The sequence below is a fragment of the Thalassophryne amazonica genome, chromosome 10 (genome assembly GCF_902500255.1).
Source record: "Thalassophryne amazonica chromosome 10, fThaAma1.1, whole genome shotgun sequence".
NCBI lineage: Eukaryota > Metazoa > Chordata > Actinopteri > Batrachoidiformes > Batrachoididae > Thalassophryne > Thalassophryne amazonica.
Window position 1 is genome coordinate 64,148,176 of NC_047112.1, and position 22,998 is coordinate 64,171,173.

At 40.1% G+C, this 22,998-nt stretch overlaps 1 protein-coding gene across 1 annotated transcript in view; it reads right to left on the bottom strand.

The window, feature by feature from the left end:
• The window catches only part of ano8b (anoctamin 8b), a 216,655-nt gene that overhangs the window by 83,394 nt on the left and 110,263 nt on the right, over window positions 1-22,998 (bottom strand). The window contains 2 exon segments of the mRNA XM_034180124.1: window positions 13,072-13,204; window positions 17,827-17,937. Coding sequence (XP_034036015.1) covers window positions 13,072-13,204; window positions 17,827-17,937 — 244 coding nt within the window.

Below are 22,998 nucleotides of genomic sequence, written 5' to 3' on the forward strand. Positions count from 1 at the left end.
GACACGGATTATCTGGAATTTGTTTGACATTTTTTCAAGGCTGCTACTGCCATCTACTGGCCAGGAGTGTTCATGGCAGTATTAAACGTCTGGGTACATGGCTGCTCTCAAAGTGTTGGCATTGTCCATTGTCCAGGCGCTTTTTGTGTGCATATATGTTAACTTTGTATTCTAAAACTATGGTTAGAAGTAATTCCGACTCCTTATCGGTCCACAAGAACGAGGTTGGCGCCATGTTTTTAGTTTTTGTGGAAGTGATGACAAGAGAATAAGGCTCCTGATTGGATAGAATTTTAATCAGTACCGCCACCCAAAGGTTTGGCAGACTAATTACAACACATTTATATGGTTCGATGTGGATGGATTTTTTTTTTAAACGACGTAGTGTGGATGAAGTTTTTTCCCCAAACTGAAAGGGTAAGATATTCGGTTTTACAAAAAACCCGACAATGTGTGTACATGGCCTTATGTCTGTGAAAGGCACTATATAAATAAATTTACTTACTTACTTACTAATATTGAGTGCATGTTTTACAACATCATAAAAGTTTTAAAACATGCAATTGCGATGACACTTCCAGGGCTCCGTAAAAATGCCTGTTTTTACAAATAAAAATGGAATATTTTACAAAAGCACATTTATCTTTAAACCAACACACGACACACGTCACATTAACATGTTGGTTTACATAATGGATTATTGAACCAATCACTGTTTAGCACTTTTACCCAGAATACTTTGCGGTTTGTGTTTGTTACAAAACCTCAGAATTAGTGCCTTATTCAACATTAAAAGATATATGTTATATTTTAACTTTGTACAAATGACAGAATTGACATTAATGGAGTTATTCTATCAGTATTTTCAAAAAACCATAAGTTAGTATGACTTTATTTTTCAAGACCTCCGCCTGACCGGAATGTTGAAATCGATAGGGAGCTGGCCTTATGGCTGCTCTTGGTGTGTCTCTGTGGTGGGAGTGCTGTTGTAAATAAGAGCTTCCAGCAGGAGCAGAATGTTTAAAGAAAAAAAGATTATGATTAGTAAAGAGTTGATTTTGTGGGTGCTCTAAAGATTTGTCTGTGCTGCTTCCTGCAGAGGGCAGCATGGTCAAACATTCTTGCTTATTCTTTAGGTCTTTTACTGCTTTTGATGCTTTCAAAAGCGATTGTGTTAAAAATCAATTTCAGCTCTTTAGTAATTGCAAATGTCCCATAGACAACACCGGAATTTATCGGTTATTGATTATCTGTAACTTACGATACATTTTTGGGTGGTTTATCTTTATCAAAGATAACTTTTCAGTTATCTTATCTGTTATCGAAGTTAATTTTTTGGTTATCTGTGCCCACCACTGCACCCATGGATACATAACATCAAATTTTTACCTACAGTTATTTTTCTGTGACAAAAAGCTCATCTTCCAGTGCATCCAGAAAGTATTCACAGCGCTTCACGTCTTCCACATTTTGTTATGTTACAGCCTTATTCCAAAATGTGTGAAATTCATTTTTTTACATTCATAATTCTACACACAATACCCCAGAATTTTTTATTTTTGCAAATTTATATATATAAAAAATGAAAAACATAATAAATCACATGTACATAAGTATTCAGAGCCGTTGCCATGAAGCTCAAATTGAGCTCAAGTGCATCCTGTTTCCACTGATCATCCTTGAGATGTTTCTACAGTTTAACTGGAGTCCACCTGGGGTAAATTCAGTTGATTGGACATAATTTGAAAAGACACACACCTGTCTACATATAATGTCCCACAGCTGACAGTACACATCAGAGCACAAACCAAGCATGAAGTCAAAGGAATTGTCTCAAGGCACTAATCTAGGGAAGGGTACAGAAATATTTCTGCTGCTTTGAAGGTCCCAGTGAGCACAGTGGCCTCCATCATCCGCAAATGGAAGAAGTTCAGATCAACCAGGACTCTTCCTAGAGCTGGCCGCCCATCTAAACTGAGTGATCGGGGGAGAAGGGCCTTAGTCAGGGAGGTGACCAAGAACCCAACGGGCACTCTGTCAGAGCTCCAGCATTCCTCTGTGGAGAGAGGAGAACCTTCCAGAAGGACAACCATCTCTGCAGCAATCCACCAATCAGGCCTGTATTGTAGTGTGGCCAGACATAAGCCGCTCCTTAGTAAAAGGCACATTGCAACTCACCTGGAGTTTGCCAAAAGGCATCTGAAGGACTCTCAGACCAGGAGAAACAAAATTCTCTGGTTTGATAAGACAAAGATTGAACTCTTTGCTGTGAATGCCAGGCATCATGTTTGGAGGAAATCAGGTACCATCTCTACAGTAACGCATGGTGGTGGCAGCATCATGCTGTGGGGATGTTTTTCAGTGGCAAGAACTGGGAGACTAGTCAGGACTGACAAAAAGATGAATGTAGCAATGTACAAAGATATTCTGGATGAAAACCTGCTCAAGAGCGCTCTTAACCTCACACTGGGGCAATGGTTCATCTTTCAGCAGGACAATGACCCTAAGCACACAGCCATGATATCAAAGTGGCTTCAGGACAACTCTGTGAATGTCCTTGAGTGGCCCAGCCAGAGTCCAGACCTGAATCTGATTTAACATCTCTGGGGAAATCTGAAAATGGCTGTGCACTGATGCTCTCCATCCAACCTGATGGAGTTTGAGAGCTGCAGCAGAGGAATGGACAAAACCGCCCAAAGATAGGTGCACCAAGCTTGTGGCATCATATTAAAGAAGACTTGAGGCTGTAATTGCTGCCAAAGATGCAGCAAAAAAGTATTGCGCAAAGGGTGTGAATACTAACATATATGTGATTTATTAGGTTTTTTATTTTTAATAAATTTGAAAAAATAAATAAAAAATTCACGTTGTCATTATTGGCTGTTGTGAATAGAATTCCAAGGGGAAAAAAATGAATTTACTCCATTTTGGAATAAGGCTGTAACATAATAAAACTTTCTGGAAGCACAGTTTACTTGGGTTAATACAGTACATACAAACAACAGTGGCCACCTGTGATTAGCAACGAGACATTAAAAGAAATTTCATAAGGCTGCCTGTACACAGTAAATTTTGCAGAGTAAAAGATACTCTGTCAGGATAGCGTTTGGTCCCAGTCCAAATAAAGTTAAATATACTCTATTATAGAGTGAAATCAGCTCTATCCTCTTGTCCAATCATATTTTTCAACACCAATAAGAGTAAATCACAGCATAATAGAGTTGATTTTAGCCTGTGATAGAACTGATTTAGCACTGTGATAGATTATATTTTTAACTCTGTTTGGACTGGGACCAAATGTTATCCGGGCAGAGTATATTTTACTCTGCAAAATTTACTGTGTATGTATACCAGGAAAATACTGTAAACCAAAGATGTGTAGATCTCGTATCTTTGCTGTAAACAGTACATAGTTGAACTTATGACACAGAAAAAAAGCATTTTTGTTTTATTTGGGGAAAACATTTGTTCATACACATCATTTATCTTTTGAACTTGATTTAACTCACTTTTACATTGTATTTATTAACACTTTTGACGTGTTTATTGTTGCTGCTGTAAACAATTTAATAAATGCGTAAGTGCACAATCGGTTGTGTGGAAACATTTCAACATGAAAACAGTGATTGGCCAATTACCCACACAAATACAAATACATAAAATCAATCAATACACGTGGAAGAGATGGATCGATGGATTGTGTTTCAGGGTATTAAACTAATGCACCATCATCTCATTTCCCATCAGCCCCTCCACTCCTCCTTTCTCTGTTAATCAGCCCCCCCCCACATTCTCCTCTCATATCCCTCCACCACCACCTTCCCAACACTTCCCATCATCCTCATCTCTTGCGCCTTCCCATCAGCTTGGTACTGAAATTGTGGTCATAACACAGCACCACACTCTGTTTCTGATCAGCTGACAGCTTGGTCCTCTCCTTCTGTCCTCTCTATGTATATCATGTGAAAACCATAGAGACAGATAGAAGAAATGGACAGCTGACTCCTTATACTGTGCAAGTGTGCCACCATGGGAAATGTGAAACAAGGGTGTGTTTTATGGTAAAAGTACCAAATTTTGCACAGACCCTGTTTGATATGTAATAATAATAATTTGTATATATATATATATATATATATATACACACACACAACCCCAATTCCAATGAAGTTGGGACGTTGTGTAAAATGCAAATAAAAACAGAATGATTTGCAAATCCTCTTCAACCTATATTCAATTGAATACACCACAAAGACAAGATATTTAATGTTCAAACTGATAAACTTTATTGTTTTTGTGCAAATATTTGCTCATTTTGAAATGGATGCCTGCAACACATTTCACAAAAGCTGGGACAGTGGTATAAGCGTTTGGGAACTGAGGACACTAATTATTGAAGCTTTGTAGGTGGAATTCTTTCAAGATTCAAACAACTTTACTGATCCCGAAAAAAGCAATTCATATCACACCCAATTACCTCAAACAAAAATACAACAATTAATCCACAATTATTACAAGTTGAACGTAATAATGGCACACATCAGAATTAAAATAACCGCACACATACATTTAATTGTTTATGTACGGCAAACTGTGAAACAGTCAATCATCCAAATTGAGGCAATGTGAGTGTGGGCTGCAGCAGCTTCATGACGCGCAACCAAGCTTGGGGGGGTGGAGGTGGGGGGTTGCTGCAGCCATGTGGCGCGACCTCCCAGAGGGGGAAGGGAGTGGCAGGTGCAGAGGCCGGGGTGGGGTGAGCGTGCATCCTTGTGTGCAGGTGGTTCATATCAGTCCCTGTCCGTGTGTGCGTAGAATCTGTGGGGGAGGGCAGATGAGAAAGGGAGCCATGTGCGTCACTAGGGCCGTCGAAATCTTCTGGAAGAAAAACAAGCGGGGCATTTTGACTATCGGTAGCTGATAAGGTTTTCGTGTTTGGGTTAGGCAGAGAAGCACATAGCCAAATGTGGCTTCTCTTAACTGTCCATATCCAGTTGCATAAATTAATATTCACTGGTCTTCAACATCAATGCCTTTGCAGGACAGACAACTGCTTCGAGATACATTCCAACTTGCATTTCCATTCAAGAGTCAACAGTTCAAGAGTCAACGCAGTTCAAGAGTCAACACAGTCTGAGACTGTACAGCCTCGTGGGGTTATTGTTTTAGTGGCAGCCGTCTTGCCAGTTTTCCATTACATCAGGGCAGCGCATAATCCTGACAGCAGAAGCCCAACTACCATAAAGACAAATAAGCCTGCGGGATAGGTTCCTTCTGGGCACACAGGGTCCCTCAGCTCTGATTTCCTTGTTGAAAAGATGGTGTCAATAGTTCACAGTCTCATGAAGTCGGGACTTTGAAGGTTGGAGACAGAGATAGAGACAACAGAGAAGAGGAGGGTGGAGGAGATGCAAACACCCTCACCAGAGTCCCATTCTTGCTTGATGTACAACTTCAGTTGTTCAACAGTCTGGGGTCTCCATTGTTGTATTTTGTGCTTCATAATGCGCCACACATTTTCAATGGGCGACAGGTCTGGACTGCAGGCAGGCCAGTCTAGTACCCGCAGTCTCTTACTACGAAGCCACACTGTTGTAACGTGCAGAATGTGGCTTGGCATTGTCTTGCTGAAATAAGCAGGGACATCCCTGAAAAAGACGTTGCTTGGATGGCAGCATGTGTTGCTCCAAAACCTGCATGTACCTTTCAGCATTGATGGTGCCATCACAGATGTGTAAGTTGTCCATGCCATGGGCACTAGCACACCCCCATACAATCACAGATGCTGGCTTTTGAACTTTGCGCTGGTAACAATCTGGATGGTCTTTTTCCTCTTTTGTCCAGAGGACACGACGTCCATGATTTCCAAAAACAATTTGAAATGTGGACTCATCAGACCACAGCACACTTTTCCACTTTGTGTCTGTCCATTTCAAATGGGCTTGGGACCAGAGAAGGTGGCGGCATTTCTGGATGTTGTTGATGTATGGCTTTCACTTTGCATGGTAGAGTTTTAACTTGCACTTGTAGATGTAGTGATGAACTGTGTTAACTGACAATGTTTTTCTGAAGTGTTCCTGAGCCCACGCGGTAAGATCCTTTACACAATGATGTCGGTTTTTAATGCAGTGCCACCTAAGGCATCGAAGGTCACGGGCATTCAATGTTGGTTTTCGGCCTTGCCACTTACGTGTAGAAAGTTCTCCAGATTCTCTGAATCTTATGATTATATTGTGGACTATAGATGATGGAATCCCTAAATTCCTTGTAACTGAACATTGAGAAACATTTTTCTAAAACTGTTGGACTATTTTTTCATGCAGTTGTTCACAAAGTGGTGATCCTCACCCTATCTTTGCTTGTGAACGGCTGAGCCTTTTGGGGATGCTCCTTTTATACCCAATCATGACACTCACCTGTTTCCAATTAACCTGTTCACCTGTGGAATGTCCCAAACAGGTGTGCTTTGAGCATTCATGAACTTTCCAGTCTTTTGTTGCCCCTGTCCCAGCTTTTTTGAAATGTGTTGCAAGGCACCCAGGACAGGACGCCAGTCTGTCACAGGGCCACAAAGAGAAAAAGAAACACAGTCACACCCACACACATTACCTACGGACAATTTAAAGATCCCAATCCACCTAACCCGCATGCCTTCGGATGTGGGAGGAAACCGGAGCACCCAGAGGAAACCCACGCAAACATGGGGAGAACATGCAAACTCCACACAGAAAGGCCACAGGTGGGAATTGACCCCATGACCTTCTCGCTGTGAGGCAACAGTGCTAACCACTAAGCCACCTTGCTGCCCTGTTGCGAGGCATCCATTTCAAAATGAGCAAATATTTGCACAAAAACAAAAAAGTCTATCAGTTTGAACATTAAATATCTTGTCTTTGTGGTGTATTCAATTGAATACAGATTGAAGAGGATTTGCAAATCATTGTATTATATACATTCATTCATTCATTCTTCTTCTACCGCGTAGTCCAATTAAGGGTCGCGGGGGCGCTGGAGCCCATCCCAGCAGTCACAGGGCGCGAGGCGGGGTAGGACAGGACGCCAGTCTGTCGCAGGTCGATTATATATATATATATATATATATATATATATATGTGTGTGTGTGTGTGTGTGTGTGTGTAAAATGTGGTACGTTTACCATAAAACACACAATCATAGTGCTTATTTTACATATACAGTCTGTCCCACTAAGAGCAAACAAACAACAGAAACCTGCTACTCAACAGAAAATTGGTGATATTGAACTCATGCATCCAATCATTTTCTACACCGCCTTACTCCAGTTAAGGGTCACGGGGGGGTTGGAGTCTATCGCAGCAATCATAGGACCTAAGGTGGGTAAACCCTGGACAAGACACCAGTCATAGTGAAATCATGAAAATACATAAATTTATAGTACTTCAAATGCATTTGATTTTCCTAAAAAAAAAAAAAAACATAGTTTCTATGAATTGACAATTTAGGGACAGAAAGTTCTCGAACATCTCTGAGTTAGAGTCACTAACTGTTGCTATGTGCAGTTTAAGCTTAACAGCATTCAGCGAGCTACAACAATGTAATGCTTAAAAATCCATCTGTGCATCACCTCATATTAAAAACAATAAACAGCCATGCACCGAATATCCCTGCAAAATGAAAATCATTCCAAATAATCCAAAAGTGTTACTTCTGTAGTTTTGCAGCATGTTGCTGGGTTTCTGTTCATGCATTACAATGCTCTTGTCATGTTCGAGTTTTTCTGAGGGGGAAAAAAAAACAAACACGAACTTGTGGAAAGATGGTCTCATCACCATCTTTTTTTGTTGTTTGGGTGGGCTGGTTGGGGGGGTTAAAACTCCAATAACATGCGCACAGCTATGAGGTGTTTCCACGGCAGCGCAGAGGCTCACATACAGCAGATAAATAAAGTGGTGCAACAGTTCCACTGACCACTTGCAAGTTGACTCATGTGTTGATGGCAGCGCTGTGTCCTCAGTGGCACACGAGCATGTGATGAGTCTGCCCTCTAGTTCTTCTATTTGTCTCTATGGTAAAAAGACACTGTAACGCCTTGTGGGCGGAGCTGCAGCATCCATCAGTCATGCTGTTCTGACACGTAGAGGAGCAATGACAGTGACATGATGGATTACATTAAAGAATATGAGGTTTAAGTGTTTGTGTCGCCACTGAACTTTGCTTAGTTTGCAACGACATCACAACAAAAGTGATTGGAGGAAAAACACAAGGCGGAGATCTATTTAAACTGAGGTTTTAGTAATCTAAAGTAATAAATGCAGTGCCGTTTGAGAAGTGTGCAGCTTCCACATCTGCCAGGAATCTTAATGAGATCCTCCCTCTAATTTAATCCAAAACTTTATGGCCTTTAATGCACTCTTTCCAAATACAAGCAGTGTGGTCAAAGCTCAGTTTGTGAGAGGTCAGTGCTTCTGACAAAGCTACACTTATTAGATTTATGCAAATTCAACAAATATGTATTAGACATAAAGCCGAAACTCAGCAGAACAGGGAGGAAAAAGTGTAAACAGGCATCCCGGGCTGAGGACGGGGTGATGGATGAATTCAACTGATATTAAAGGTGTCCATTTTTTACACTAAAAGGATTTTCTTCAACACCACTTTAATTTTGTTATTTAGTATTCAAGTAAATTATTGAGGATCTATATCATCAATAATATAAAAGAATTCACCTTGTTTGGCAGTCATTTAGAATTTTGACGCACATGGTTTATAATTGGGGATGGGATGACTAGTCATAATAGTCGACTACGACTAGCTAACATTCGACGAGTCGACTACAGGTGTTGTCGTCATGCAGATGCTTTTTTTTTGTATTTGTGATTTGTTGCTTATATTTGTTAAAACAAATGTCACATTTGAGTTTGACCATGAAGATTCAAAACTGGCTTCATTCATTCAATGTCAAATTTAGTTGCCGACTAGTCGATGACTAATGGTACTCAACTAGTCCACTAAAGATTTTCATTCGTCTTCCCAACTCTAGTTAAAATACAGTGACAAGATGCCATGGAAGGCTTTCTGTGGCCACGTTCCAGATCATGTGGGGGCTTTTCTGACCCTCAGATGGAAAGATGCTCAGCATCAGAGTTGCCAAATCCACTTATATAATATGTGACTGTGAGCTTCTTTTTTTTAGTAACTCGTAAAAAGAAAAGAAAAACACTGGTCACATGATGTACTTTGGGGATTTTTTGTTTGTTTGTTTTTTAAGGTTGCCTAATCAGAAAATCTGACAAGCAAATGTGTTCTTTGTACATGCATTGTTGCTATTTTTCCCACTGCATTCACTGTCAATGTCACTTGCAAGAAGGTATTTGATCATTTTTTGCTGTGGCTCTTCCTGTTAGTCTCCTTTGGATTGAGCTCTGGATTTTTGCTTTCACGTCACATTCCCATTGTTTGCAGTTTTGGAATTGCTGTGGGTTTTGGGGAAAATAAATCACCTTGTTTTGCACCGACCATCTGCTTCATCTCTGCCTGCATATTTGGGTTTGATTCCACCTTGCTTAAACATAACACCAGCAATAAAAGTAGCTTTAATTTAGTGATACACCACAGAAATAATATAAAGGCACTTTATAAAAACTAAATTTCAATGCATATTAAATTTGGTCAATTTGGTGGAAAATCAATTGGGACTACACCTTTAAATAAGAATACCGTATATATACTTGCTTACACACATGAAGCTCTCAGTTAGCTGTTACATTTTTAACAGAAAAAAATAACATCACTGTTTCCTTGGGCAAAGAGAATACACGCTCAGGGTGATTTTGAGATGATGGAATACCTTCCAGGTTATTGCTTTTATTATATAAAATGTAGGGCAACCTATCTGGCTGCAAGTGTGTGCACTGGGTCACACAGCAGTAATGTTCCTTCATCATCTCAAACCCACTGGCACACTTTCTCAAACCACTCAGTATCCTCTCACCGCGTCCGTTCACCACATCCATATTCCATCTATGTGCTTTGTCATTCCTGCTCGATGCCGCTTCTTTCCTTTGGGATTCTGCTGATTGTTAATGGGAAAGAGGCTGGCAAGACAGTCACATGGCAGTTCAACAGGCTCATTGCATCGTCAGCAAGACACACTGAAAACCTGACAACGGGAGAAATGCAACTAGGAACAGCGTGTTGTGCCCTCACATCCTGGATTCTATTTCTCATGCGCCAAAGTCAACGCTGAGATTAAAATGTCCCTGAGCTCATCCCTGATTCCCCAGTGGAGATTTTTAAAGTGAATACAATCTATAGTGGTTCTCCTCACTCAAACCTACAGTGGCCTTGGTGGCCTCCAGACAGAGGCTTTGGAAATAAAAGGAAACTGACAAACAAGCGTGTTTGAAGCTCCATGTCAGTCAAACCACATACATGTTGACAAAATAAAGTAGCACTTGCTCCTAATTTCTGTCATACCTATGATGATTACAATATTCCCCACAAGAAACGACAGATAAGATGCATGTTAGTTCAATCACACCTGCTCCCAATTTTCATCATCCATCCAGCATCCATCAATCATTCAACAGGTGGAAAGCCATGTGTGTCTATCTGTCTGAGAACAAATTGACACATTTCAATTTCTTCCAGCCATGTTTTTTCCCAATGCAAATACAACCCCAATTCCAATGAAGTTGCGATGTTGTGTGAAATGTAAATAAAAACAGAATACGATTTGCAAATTCTCTTCAACCTACAGTATATTCAGTTGAATACACCACAAAGACAAGATATTTAATGTTCAAACTGATAAAATGTATTGTTTTTGTGCAAATATTTGCTCATTTTTAAATTTCCACAGGTGAACAGGTTAATTGGAAACAGGTGAGTGTCATGACTGGGTATAAAAGGAGCATCCCCAAAAGGCTCAGCCATTCACAAGCAAAGATGGGGCGAGGATCACCACTTTGTGAACAACTGCGTGAAAAAATAGTACAACAGTACAACATGTAAGTGGCAAGGCCGAAAAGACGCAAAGTGGAAAAGTGTGCTGTGGTCTGATGAGTCCACATTTCAAACTGTTTTTGGAAATAATGGATGTTGTGTCCTCCGGATAAAAGAGGAAAAAGACCATCCAGATTGTTACCAGCGCAAACTTCAAAAGCCAGCATCTGTGATGGTATGGGGGTGTGTGATGGTATGGGGGTGTGTAACACACCCCCATACCATCACAGATGTGTAAATGGGCAACTTACACATCTGTGATGGCACCATCAATGCTGAAAGGTACATGCAGGTTTTGGAGCAACACATGCTGCCATCCAAACAACGTCTTTTTCAGGGACGTCCCTTCTTATTTCAGCAAGACAATGTCAAGCCACATTCTGCACGTGTTACAACAGCGTGGCTTCGTAGTAAAAGAGTGTGTGTACTAGACTGGCCTGCCTGCAGTCCAGACCTGTCGCCCATTGAAAATGTGTGGCACATTATGAAGCGCAAAATACAACAACAGAGACCCTGGAGTGTTGAACAACTGAAGTCATACATCAAGCAAGAATGGGAAAGAATTCCACCTACAAAGCTTCAACAATTACTGTCCTCAGTTCCCAAATGCTTATTGAGTGTTGTTAGAAGGAAAGGTGATGTAACACAGTGGTAAACAAACCACTGTCCCAGCTTTTTTTAAATGTATTGCAGGCACAAAAACACTAAAAGTTTATCAGTTTGAATATTAAATATCTTGTCTTTGTGGTGTATTCAATTGAATATAGGTTGAAGAGGATTTGCAAATCATTATATTCTGTTTTTATTTACATTTTACACAATGTCCCAACTTCATTGGAATTGGGGTTGTAAGAAGTGAGACCTATACAGGCCCTGGGGCCCTTTGGTGCTGATCACTGAGTTCTGCAGCATGAAGCGACTGAGAGTCTACAACCCCCTCTGGATGGGACAAAAGTCCAATGAAGGTTATTTCCCCAGCCAAGGCTGGTACCCGTTTTCACATGGGTGGACTGAGATAAAGCATCTTATCCAAAGACAGACAGGCAGCGAGACTGGGAATCAAACCCAGGGCTGCATATTGGGAGCCCAACTCCTTAACCCAGTGAGCTACCTGCTCTTAGCGGAACATTTTCAAAGGCTCATAACTTGTGAGGCTCATAAAAACAAGTCTTTATATGTTAGTGAAATACGACTTGTTTAGTGATTGTGTCTTCAATTAAATGTAGATTAATAATTTTGATTAAAAATTGGACAAATACCCTTGGTAAGATTTTGCATTTTTGTAGTTTTTAATACTCATTTAAAGCTGTATGGCCTTTCAAATTCCACAAAACTGGCAAAATATAGTTTCTACTGAAATCCAAGCATTATAACGTCAGTGTATAGTATTTGTAATGTTGTAAAATTAAAGGTCATGCTAATGAAGAGAACCTATTTATATGGGGGGAATTCCATAGCGAATATGGTCTTTTCCTTCTAACACCATCATATAGATGAACTGCAGGAGGAAGCACGTGTGAGCATGCATGAGGTTTTGAAATTATCTGTGATCTGACCTACTTGCTTGATGCATGTTCCTTGGGCGTGCACACTAATATCCGTAAGAAGCCCATTCTAATATTACAAACATATTAGACTTATACAGCAATGAGCCATTTCGTTCAAGCAAGCAGCCAGCTGATGTCAAGCTGCCTTTCTTTACACAGACTGGCAGTTGCTGTGTCCTTCCCAGCATCCATTATACAGATTATCTATGATGTCGCTGATATTGATGCAATGATATAGGTCATGATATCTGACTGCTTGAATTTCTACCCATCAGGGGTCAAAATTCTAAATTGTTTTCAGACACCACAAATTTTGATCATATTGGCAACATATTATGAACCCCTTATTTAAATGCCAAGGAATCAAATTGTTGGGGGCCAAATAAAATTCTTTTTATGACCAGAATCTTAAAAAAACTCAAAGGCCATACAGCTTTAAACAACTAACTGAGTTAAGGAGACTGTGCATCATTGGAAATGTATTTTTAACAAGGGATGGTGTTTGTAGAAAACAGCAGTGTGCTCCTGGGAGATTTCTTACTTTTCATATGTAGCAGTGACGAAGAATGCGTAGACTCGTGTGCGCTTATGGTGTCGGATTTGGATGATGAGCTCTGGGATTCCCAGCCGGATGTGGTTCAGTAGCCATAGCAACGTGTGGTCATCTGTAGTGTCTGTGGCAGAAAATGAAAAATAAAAATACATTTTCAGCCATGCCCACGCATCAGAGTGCACAGCTTCCACTGAGCACGCCCACAGTCTGGTGCTATTTACTGAACAGCAGCTGGAGGCGAAGTGTCACACTAACAAACACAGAAAAATACTCCAACAAACCTGCTTCTCTGACTCTCAGGCGACAGCTACGAAGAATAACCAGATGATCTCATGAATATTATTGTCCGTCTGTCTGTCTGTCTGTGCTCAGCATAAGTCCAGTCCTATTACTACCAAAGTCTTCAAATTCACAGGGAACATTCTTGGGAGACAGACTGGCCAAGATGGCTAACTTTGACCTTGATTTTAAGAGTTCAAAAGGTGACATTCTTTGTTAGACACTCTTTCATTCATTATATCCATTCTCTCTGTTGCCACAACGTTGCTGAGGGTATTTTAGCATTGCATTACATTCTTATTATATTCATGACGCATTTAACGTCTGTCATTTAAAGACCTGTAAGCAGAAGCATTGTTTTGTGTTGCTACGAATTCAGTTGCATTGTGGAGCTTTGCAAAGTGTGTTTTCGGGAGGACACATTATCAAATTTAATTGTTGCATGTGCTTTAGGTTATATTTGTGTTCTCTGAGTTTATGAGATTTTGCTCAATTGCAATACAGTTTTTGATGCAACTACAGTGCATCTGGACAGTATCCACAGTGCTTCAAATTTTCCACATTTTGTTATGTTACAGCCTTATTATAAAATGGATGAAATTCATTTTTGTAATAAGGTTTTTTTCCTCACCCCATAAAAACAATGTGGAAAAAAATATATATTTTATATATATATATATATATATATATATATATATATATATCAACAACAAAAATATCAACAAAAATATAAACACAACACTTTTGGTTTTGCTCCCATTTTGTATGAGATGAACTCAAAGATCTAAAACTTTTTCCACATACACAATATCACCATTTCCCTCAAATATTGTTCACAAACCAGTCTAAATCTGTGATAGTGAGCACTTCTCCTTTGCTGAGATAATCCATCCCACCTCACAGGTGTGCCATACCAAGATGCTGATTAGACACCATGAGTAGTGCACAGGTGTGCCTTAGACTGTCCACAATAAAAGGCCACTCTGAAAGGTGCAGTTTTGTTTTATTGGGGGGGGGGATACCAGTCAGTATCTGGTGTGACCACCATTTGCCTCATGCAGTGCAACATGTTGGTCCACTCCTCTTCAATGGCTGTGCGAAGTTGCTGGATATTGGCAGGAACTGGTACACGCTGTCGTGTTCGCCGGTCCAGAGCATCCCAAATATGCTCAATGGGTGACATGTCCGGTGAGTATGCCGGCCATGCAAGAACTGGGACATTTTCAGCTTCCAAGAATTGTGTACAGATCCTTGCAACATGGGGCCATGCATTATCCTGCTGCAACATGAGGTGATGTTCTTGGATGTATGGCACAACAATGGGCCTCAGGATCTCGTCACGGTATCTCTGTGCATTCAAAATGCCATCAATAAAATGCACCTGTGTTCTTCGTCCATAACAGACGCCTGCCCATACCATAACCCCACCGCCACCATGGGCCACTCGATCCACAACATTGACATCAGAAAACCGCTCACCCACACGACGCCACACACGCTGTCTGCCATCTGCCCTGAACAGTGTGAACCGGGATTCATCCGTGAAGAGAACACCTCTCCAACGTGCCAAACGCCAGCGAATGTGAGCATTTGCCCACTCAAGTCGGTTACGACGACAAACTGGAGTCAGGTCGAGACCCCGATGAAGACGACGAGCATGCAGATGAGCTTCCCTGAGACGGTTTCTGACAGTTTGTGCAGAAATTCTTTGGTTATGCAAACCGATTGTTTCAGCAGCTGTCCGAGTGGCTGGTCTCAGACGATCTTGGAGGTGAACATGCTGGATGTGGAGGTCCTGGGCTGGTGTGGTTACACGTGGTCTGCGGTTGTGAGGCTGGTTGGATGTACTGCCAAATTCTCTGAAACGCCTTTGGAGACGGCTTATGATAGAGAAAGGAACATTCAATACACGAGCAACAGCTCTGGTTGACATTCCTGCTGTCAGCATGCCAACTGCACGCTCCCTCAAATCTTGCGACATCTGTGGCATTATGCTGTGTGATAAAACTGCACCTTTCAGAGTGGCCTTTTATTGTGGACAGTCTAAGGCACACCTGTGCACTAATCATGGTGTCTAATCAGCATCTTGATATGGCACACCTGTGAGGTGGGATGGATTATCTCAGCAAAGGAGAAGTGCTCACTATCACAGATTTAGACTGGTTTGTGAACAATATTTGAGGGAAATGGTGATATTGTGTATGTGGAAAAAGTTTTAGATCTTTGAGTTCATCTCATACAAAATGGGAGCAAAACCAAAAGTGTTGCATTTATATTTTTGTTGAGTGTATATATATATATATATATATATATAAAATTTTTTTTTCAGATTTCTCTCCGGGAACCATCACCTGATCATGGTGTATTTGTTTTTAATCCCTGAATGCACTTGACCCACCCTACCTCTCTGAGTTCTTACACCCTTATGAACCCACCCACTCTCTCAGATCAGTTGACCAGCTATTCCTGAGTGCCAAAAACTAACCGGAAGCTCAGAGGGGACCACACATTCGCTGTTGCAGCTCCAAAATTATGGAATGACCTGCTTCAGCAATTTACAACCCCAATCCCAATGATGTTGGGACATTGTGTAAAATGTAAATAAAAACAGAATACAATGATTTGCAAATCCTCTTCAACCTATATTCAATTGAATACACCATAAAGACAAAATATTTAATGTTCAAACTGAAAAACTTTTTTTGTGCAAATATTTGCTCATTTTGAAATGGATGCCTGCAACACATTTCATCTCTGTCTGGTTTTACATATCTTTTGAAAACCTCTCTCTTCTACTTGGCTTTTGACACCAAGTGAGACGTTGACTTCATTCATTTATTTAATTTTATTTTCGTGTTTTTTATCATATGGTTGTTATTTTTATTCATGTTTATGGCATTTAATTATTTTAGTTGTATTTTGTTAGCAATTTATCCTAATTATGTCTTTGATGCTGGTCCACTATGGTTGTTTTAAAGTGCTTAATAAATAAAGTTGGTTGGTTGGTTGGTTGGTTTCAGCAGGACAATGGCCCTAATCACACAGCCAAGATATCAAAGGAGTGGCTTCAGGACAACTCTGTGAATGTCCTTGAGTGGCCCAGCCAGAGTCCAGACCTGAATCAGATTGAACATCTCTGGAGAGATCTGAAAATGGCTGTGCACCAACACTCCCCATCCAACCTGATGGAACTTGAGAGGTGCTGCAAAGAGGAATGGACAAAACTGCCCAAAGATACAGTAAGTATTTGATACACTGTCAATTTTTAAAGTTTTCCCACCTACAAAGAATGTAGAGGTCTGTAACTCTTATAGTAGGTACACTTCAACTGTGAGAAACAGAATCTAAAAAAAAAAAAAAAAAAATCCAGTAAAACACATTTTATGACTTTTAAATAAAGTGGCCTCTAAAGTGATTAAACCTACAAACTACAAAATCACAATAAATCTAACACTAACAACAATACTTAAAACCCCAAACTCCCATGGTGCATTGCAACACAACATCCATTGTTTATTGGTTCGCTAACATTACTCATTTCTCACAAAATATTTGTCTTATCAACTTTCTGTTTTCGTAGCGTTCATCCTTGACCCAAAATACATAAACGTACCAAACAGCAAATGTCAGCTCTCCCCAGTTTTTGCGTGATCGAAGCCATACACACATGCGCACGCACACACCCACACCCACAGAGGCCACTTGGCTATTACAATATAGATAGTGCACAAAAATTACAAACTGAAGAGCAGATAATACAGAAAAAGCTCTGCAGCTTATTTATGTTTTTCCTCTTCAAGAGACATTTTTTGAGAGGTCCAGAAAATATGAAAAGTGCTTTGTCCAAGAGCACAGACAGGTCGCCTGATCGGAAATCAAAGCTAGGTCTATATATTGGTGGTGGCTTCCTCTTCCACATAGCTGCCTGCTCTCCAGGAGTTACAAAGGTCCACCGCATGCTCAAAAAGGAAATAATGCTACCAATCTATTTTGCATTCATCTGTACTTTAGCGGAAATTCAACATCGGAAGAAATGTGGAAACCTGGTTGTGTTTTTCTAATACAACAATTGTGCTGTGATTTGGCTCTTTAGCAATAAATGTAATTGAAATTGAATTGAATCAGTTTGTTGAAGTTTCCTGTTTGATTAGTTTGTTTTTTTTGGGGGGGGGGGGGGGGGGGGGGGTTAATCAGCAGGTTACACTACCAGTCAAATAGTCAGACATAACAGTGATAAAAGACAATGTCAACTTTCACCACATGCTGGTGTAAAATTAGTTTCAATATGTGTTATTATTCTTATTGTTTTTGAGTTTAATTTATGCACACTGGCCTCGGATTGGCTTTTCATGCATCTACAGTCAAGTCAAACTTCTACACATCTGAAGTTGTCCACTGTGGGCACTTCATGCCAGCGAAGGTCCTCACAAGTATAGAAAACAAGGAAGTGTGTGTATGCAGGACCTGCAAATGTCATGAGGACATCACAGTTCTCTGTGGGCACCGTCTTCATCCAAGACTTATGAGACATGATGTGTCTCCCAGCCTGAAGCAACCGCTTCCCGAACAACTTATCTGAGAAAGAGAGAGACCGACAAACAGACAGACAGAGGGTGAGACACAAAGTCGCCTTTTCAAAAAGGGGCAGTGTAATATGGAATGACATTTCTGTGTTCTTCAGCAAGCATCCCTTTAAAAGTCATACCCCGTGACGCAGCACGCACAGACCCAAGCATAAACACTAAATTCTCGATGGGGCAGATTTAAATGTCATGCTCCTTCACCTCACAACACAACACTGAAATCCTATGGCACTGAGTCCAGAGGCCGCGCATTGTCTAAACGCTTTGAATTGTCACAGCTACGCACAGACGCTTGGTGAAACCAGATCTACATGTGGTGCTGCAAATGTTCCTCTGTGCTGCCACATGTCCTCTTATCCTCAATTCTTCAAGAACTAAAATTCATCAAATATTTCATATTATTATATGGTTATGATGGTGCACATGCTCATTTGATTTCCGGACTGATACTTTCCCATATAAAACTGTTACCATGACAATCGGTCCAGCCTGCGTAACAGATTTGCGACTTTGTTTACAATTTTTTATGGCGCAAAATAAAACAAAAAACAAATAAATTGTGAGCGACGAAGAGGACCATTCTCTGAGAGATTTTATTACACTGATGAGTTTGAATTGGAGGAATTAACAGCAAATGAGCTTGAAGTGAACATGAAGACCAACAAGATGAAAACACAGCTCTGAACAGCCATATAATAAACTAATTATTAACCTCACTTGCCTGGTTTGTACGGGAATATCCGACCTTGGTCTTTTTCTGTTGTTGGTTCCAGATTGTGGAACGACCTGCCTCTCTGTATCAGGCAGGCGGAGTCACCTCTAGTTTTTAAATCTCACCTTAAAACATATTTGTTTTCTTTGGCTTTTGACTAGAGGGTTGATGATTTTACTGTTTTAAAATCTTTTATTGTTGCCACTGTTATTTACCATGTTATTATTTATTTATTTATACATTTTTGTACAGCACTTTGGTCAACTTTGTTGTTTTTAAATGTGCTCTATAAATAAATTGGATTGGATTGGATTGGATTGTACTGTCTAGACCTCTGTCTGATATTTTCCCATACAGACCTCACGCTCGGTTAATAATCCTTTATTACACATCGAACAGAGCCGTTGGATCCAGACTCAAACGACTGTTAGTACCTGTCTTTAACTGGGCCCTGACACACAGTAGATTCACATTCTCATCAACTCGGCCGAAAACTACGAGTTAATAATCTGTGAGCAAAGTCACGAAATGATAACCCCACTCCCCACGCATCCTCTCCCCTGAAATACATGAATATAACAAACTGGTGAACCTCTGTGCTGAAGAGTCCAACAGGCCTCTTTATATATTTAACTGATAAATATGATGCATTTAAACAAGTCCAGTTATCTGCCCTTTAGGGTAATGGACTAAATTTTTCCTTCATGCAGATTTTCACACAGTGTGCTACCATTGTTAAAGAAAATATCATGTCCTTACTATCTCAACATCATGTGACATTGAGATAGTAGGGACATCTTAGACATCTTCAACTGGTGTGCTGTCACTGTGAGAGGATTCGTTGAAATCCACCAGCCAGTTGCAGAGTTGTTGCACTTGGAAGGTTCATGGACATCTTGGAAATCCCTTTTCCAAGTGGTAGCACTTTGGTTTCATCTTGGTCTACAACAGTGTTTCTCAAACTTTTTCAGACGAAGGACCACTTAACCAATAAAAAAAAAAATCTTGCTGACCATATAACTTCCAAAATATCCCCAAACAATGAGAATTTACATATAAGTTGAGATGTACTTTTCAGTTGGAATCTGATTTTAATTTAAAATGTGATATTTTATCAATATACTCACGGACCACTAGGGCTTGCACACAGACCACCAGTGTTCCATGTGCCACTGTTTGAAAAAGGATGGTCTAAAATATAGTATCATTGTACAGAACCAGCAATAATCATGACAAATGATTAACACCCAGGGGTACTGGGCTGCAACAGATGATACTCCAAGCTGGGTGAAATGCATTTTACGGTACAACACTCCCCCTAATAATGAAATGCTATAGACACAGATGTGTGTCTTTACTTGTGTGAACAGTATCTACTTTGTTTGAGTTGCTCTTGTATAGTTCTGATCATGTCTCCATGACTTGATACAGTTGTGGTCAGATGTTTACATACACTCATCTTGGGCATGAATGTCACTATAATTTTGGGCTTTTAATGATGTCTTTGAACTGTTCTGTTGCCAGGGTGGAATAAATTAATAAACTCAAACTTGTGCACCCAATTCTTGCTTTTTAAAGTCATTAGTGATGTATGCTGTACAGTCAAGAACAATTCAAGGACATGATTAAAAGTCCAACATTACCATGACATTCATACCCATGATGAGTGTATGTAAACATCTGACCACAACTGTATCTCTGTGATCAGTGCTGTTTTCCTACATGCATGTCCAATGTTCAGCATTCTTTGTGAAACATAGTACGAGATGTTGCTTCTTTATAGTGTTATTTATCACACATCCACCTTTTCTTATGGAAGCATATAGGTACGTCCGCCAAGAATGTAATAAAATTATTGGTGTTTATTTATTTGTCTGGCTGTCTTTTAGCAGGATTATGGCAAAACTACTACACAGATTTTGATGAAATTTTCACAACAGATAGCTATTAGGCCATGGAAGAACCCATTACATTGTGGAGGTGATCCGGATCTGGATTCTGGATCAAGTTTCACTCTATATAGGCTTTGAAGGATTACTGTGATTAGCAGTATTACGTCAAAACAACTGCACAGATTTTGACAAAATTTTCACTATGGATATACATTAGGACATGGAAGACCATTAAATTTTGGAGGTGATCCAGATCTGGATTCCGGATCAAGTTTTACTTTATTATATAGGCTTTGAAGGATTACTGATAGCAGGACTACGTCAAATCTACTGCACAGATTTTGACAACATTTTCACCATTCAATTTAAATTTTTTCAATTTATTTTCATTCATATAGTGCCAAATCACAACAGAGTTGCCTCAAAGCGCTTCACACAGGTAAGGTCTAACCTTACCAACCCCCAGAGCAACAGTGGTAAGGAAAAACTCCCTCTGAGGAAGAAACCTCAAGCAGACCAGACTCAAAGGGGTGACCCTCTGCTTGGGCCATGCTACAAACATAAATTACAGAACAATTCACGGATGAATATACAAGAAATGCTACTGGCGCACAGGACAGGAGGATCGCCAACACGAATACAACTCCCATCTCTGGATGGAGCTGCACCTTAAACAGAGAGAAAAAACAGAATCAGGCATCAGAAAGACAAAAAAAATACTGTATAATTTGCCAGCATTGATCAACAAGAAAAACAGAGAAATACTAAGGTGATCGCCGGCTAGTGGCCACTAGCCCTAAACTTCACTAAAAGACAGAATTTAGGTAAAGTTGAGGCCGCGGCCCGCTCCAATTACTAATAAATGAATTAAAAGAGTAAAAAGCGTAAAACAAAACTGTACCAGTATGCTAGCCATATGAAAGGGAAAATAAGTTTGTCTTAAGTCTGGACTTGAAAATCTCCACAGAATCTGACTGTTTTATTGACGCAGGGAGATCATTCCACAGAACAGGGGCACGATAAGAGAAAGCTCTGTGACCCGCAGACTTCTTATTCACCTTTGGGATACAAAGTAGTCCTGCACCCTGAGAACGTAAAGCCAGGGCCGGTGCGTAAGGTTTAATTAGGTCAGCTAGGTAGGGAGGTGGCAGTCCATGAATAATTTTATAGGTTAGTAGCAGAACCTTAAAATCTGATCTCACTGGGACAGGAAGCCAGTGAAGGGATGCCAAAATGGGTGTAATGTGGTCGAACTTTCTGCTTCGTGTCAGAAGTCTGGCTGCAGCATTTTGAACTAATTGGAGACCCCTAATGCTAGACTGCAGTAAACCAGAAAATAGAACATTGCAGTAGTCCAATCTAGAAGAGATAAATTCATGGATCAGGGTCTCAGCATCAGCCATAGACAGGATGGGATGAATCTTCGCTATATTTTGCAGGTGGAAGAAAGCAGTCCTAGTAATATTTCTAATGTGGAGGCCAAAGGACAACGAAGGATCAAAAATTACCCCAAGGTTCCTCACTTTGTCAGTGTGATGTATGACACACGAGCCATGTAACCATGGATACATATTAGGCCATGGAAGACTCCATTAAATTTTGGAGGTGATCTGGCTTTGAATGATTACTTCAAAACTACTTCACAGATTCTCACCAAATTTGCACCACAGATAGATATTAGGGCATGGAAGACTCCACTGAATTTTGGAGGTAATCCAGATCCAGATTGGCAGATGTCAGAAATCTCTGTATCCTCTTGTTATTATTGATGTTCTCTTGGAATCCTATCTCGAGGGCATTTATGCAGAGCGCATGAAATCTGTTTAGGGCATCTGGAAACTTTGCACAATTTCTAAGAAATGGACTGATGAACAAAGAGACAGACAGGGTGATTCGTGTATATCACCCCCAAACCGTTGTTTATGGGTGTTATAATAATCAACGCATTAATTTTAACAAATGATGGGTAGAAGAATTAATACGATACGATACACTTTATTATCTCCAAAGGGAAATTTGCCTTGGACTTCAAGTGGTCTGCAAACATTTCTGTCTCAAAAATCAATAAATTCAACAAAACAGTACACTGCTTGCATGCCTATGGAAAATTCATCAGCATACTGCACATTTCCCATAATATAATTTACAATTAAAACAACATAATAAAACAGGTAAAAACCAGATTAAAACAGATAAGTTAAAATACAAACCTTACTTGTACACATGCACATTCATACATGGGCACACACACACACACACACACATACACATACACATATATATATATATATATATATATATATATATATATATATATATATATATATATATATATACACACACACACAGTGGTCCCTCGCTATAACGCGGTTCATCTTTTGCGCCCTCGCAGTTTCGTGGATTTTTTTAGTGCAATTTTGCATGCTTTTTTTTTTAACAGCACATTGTG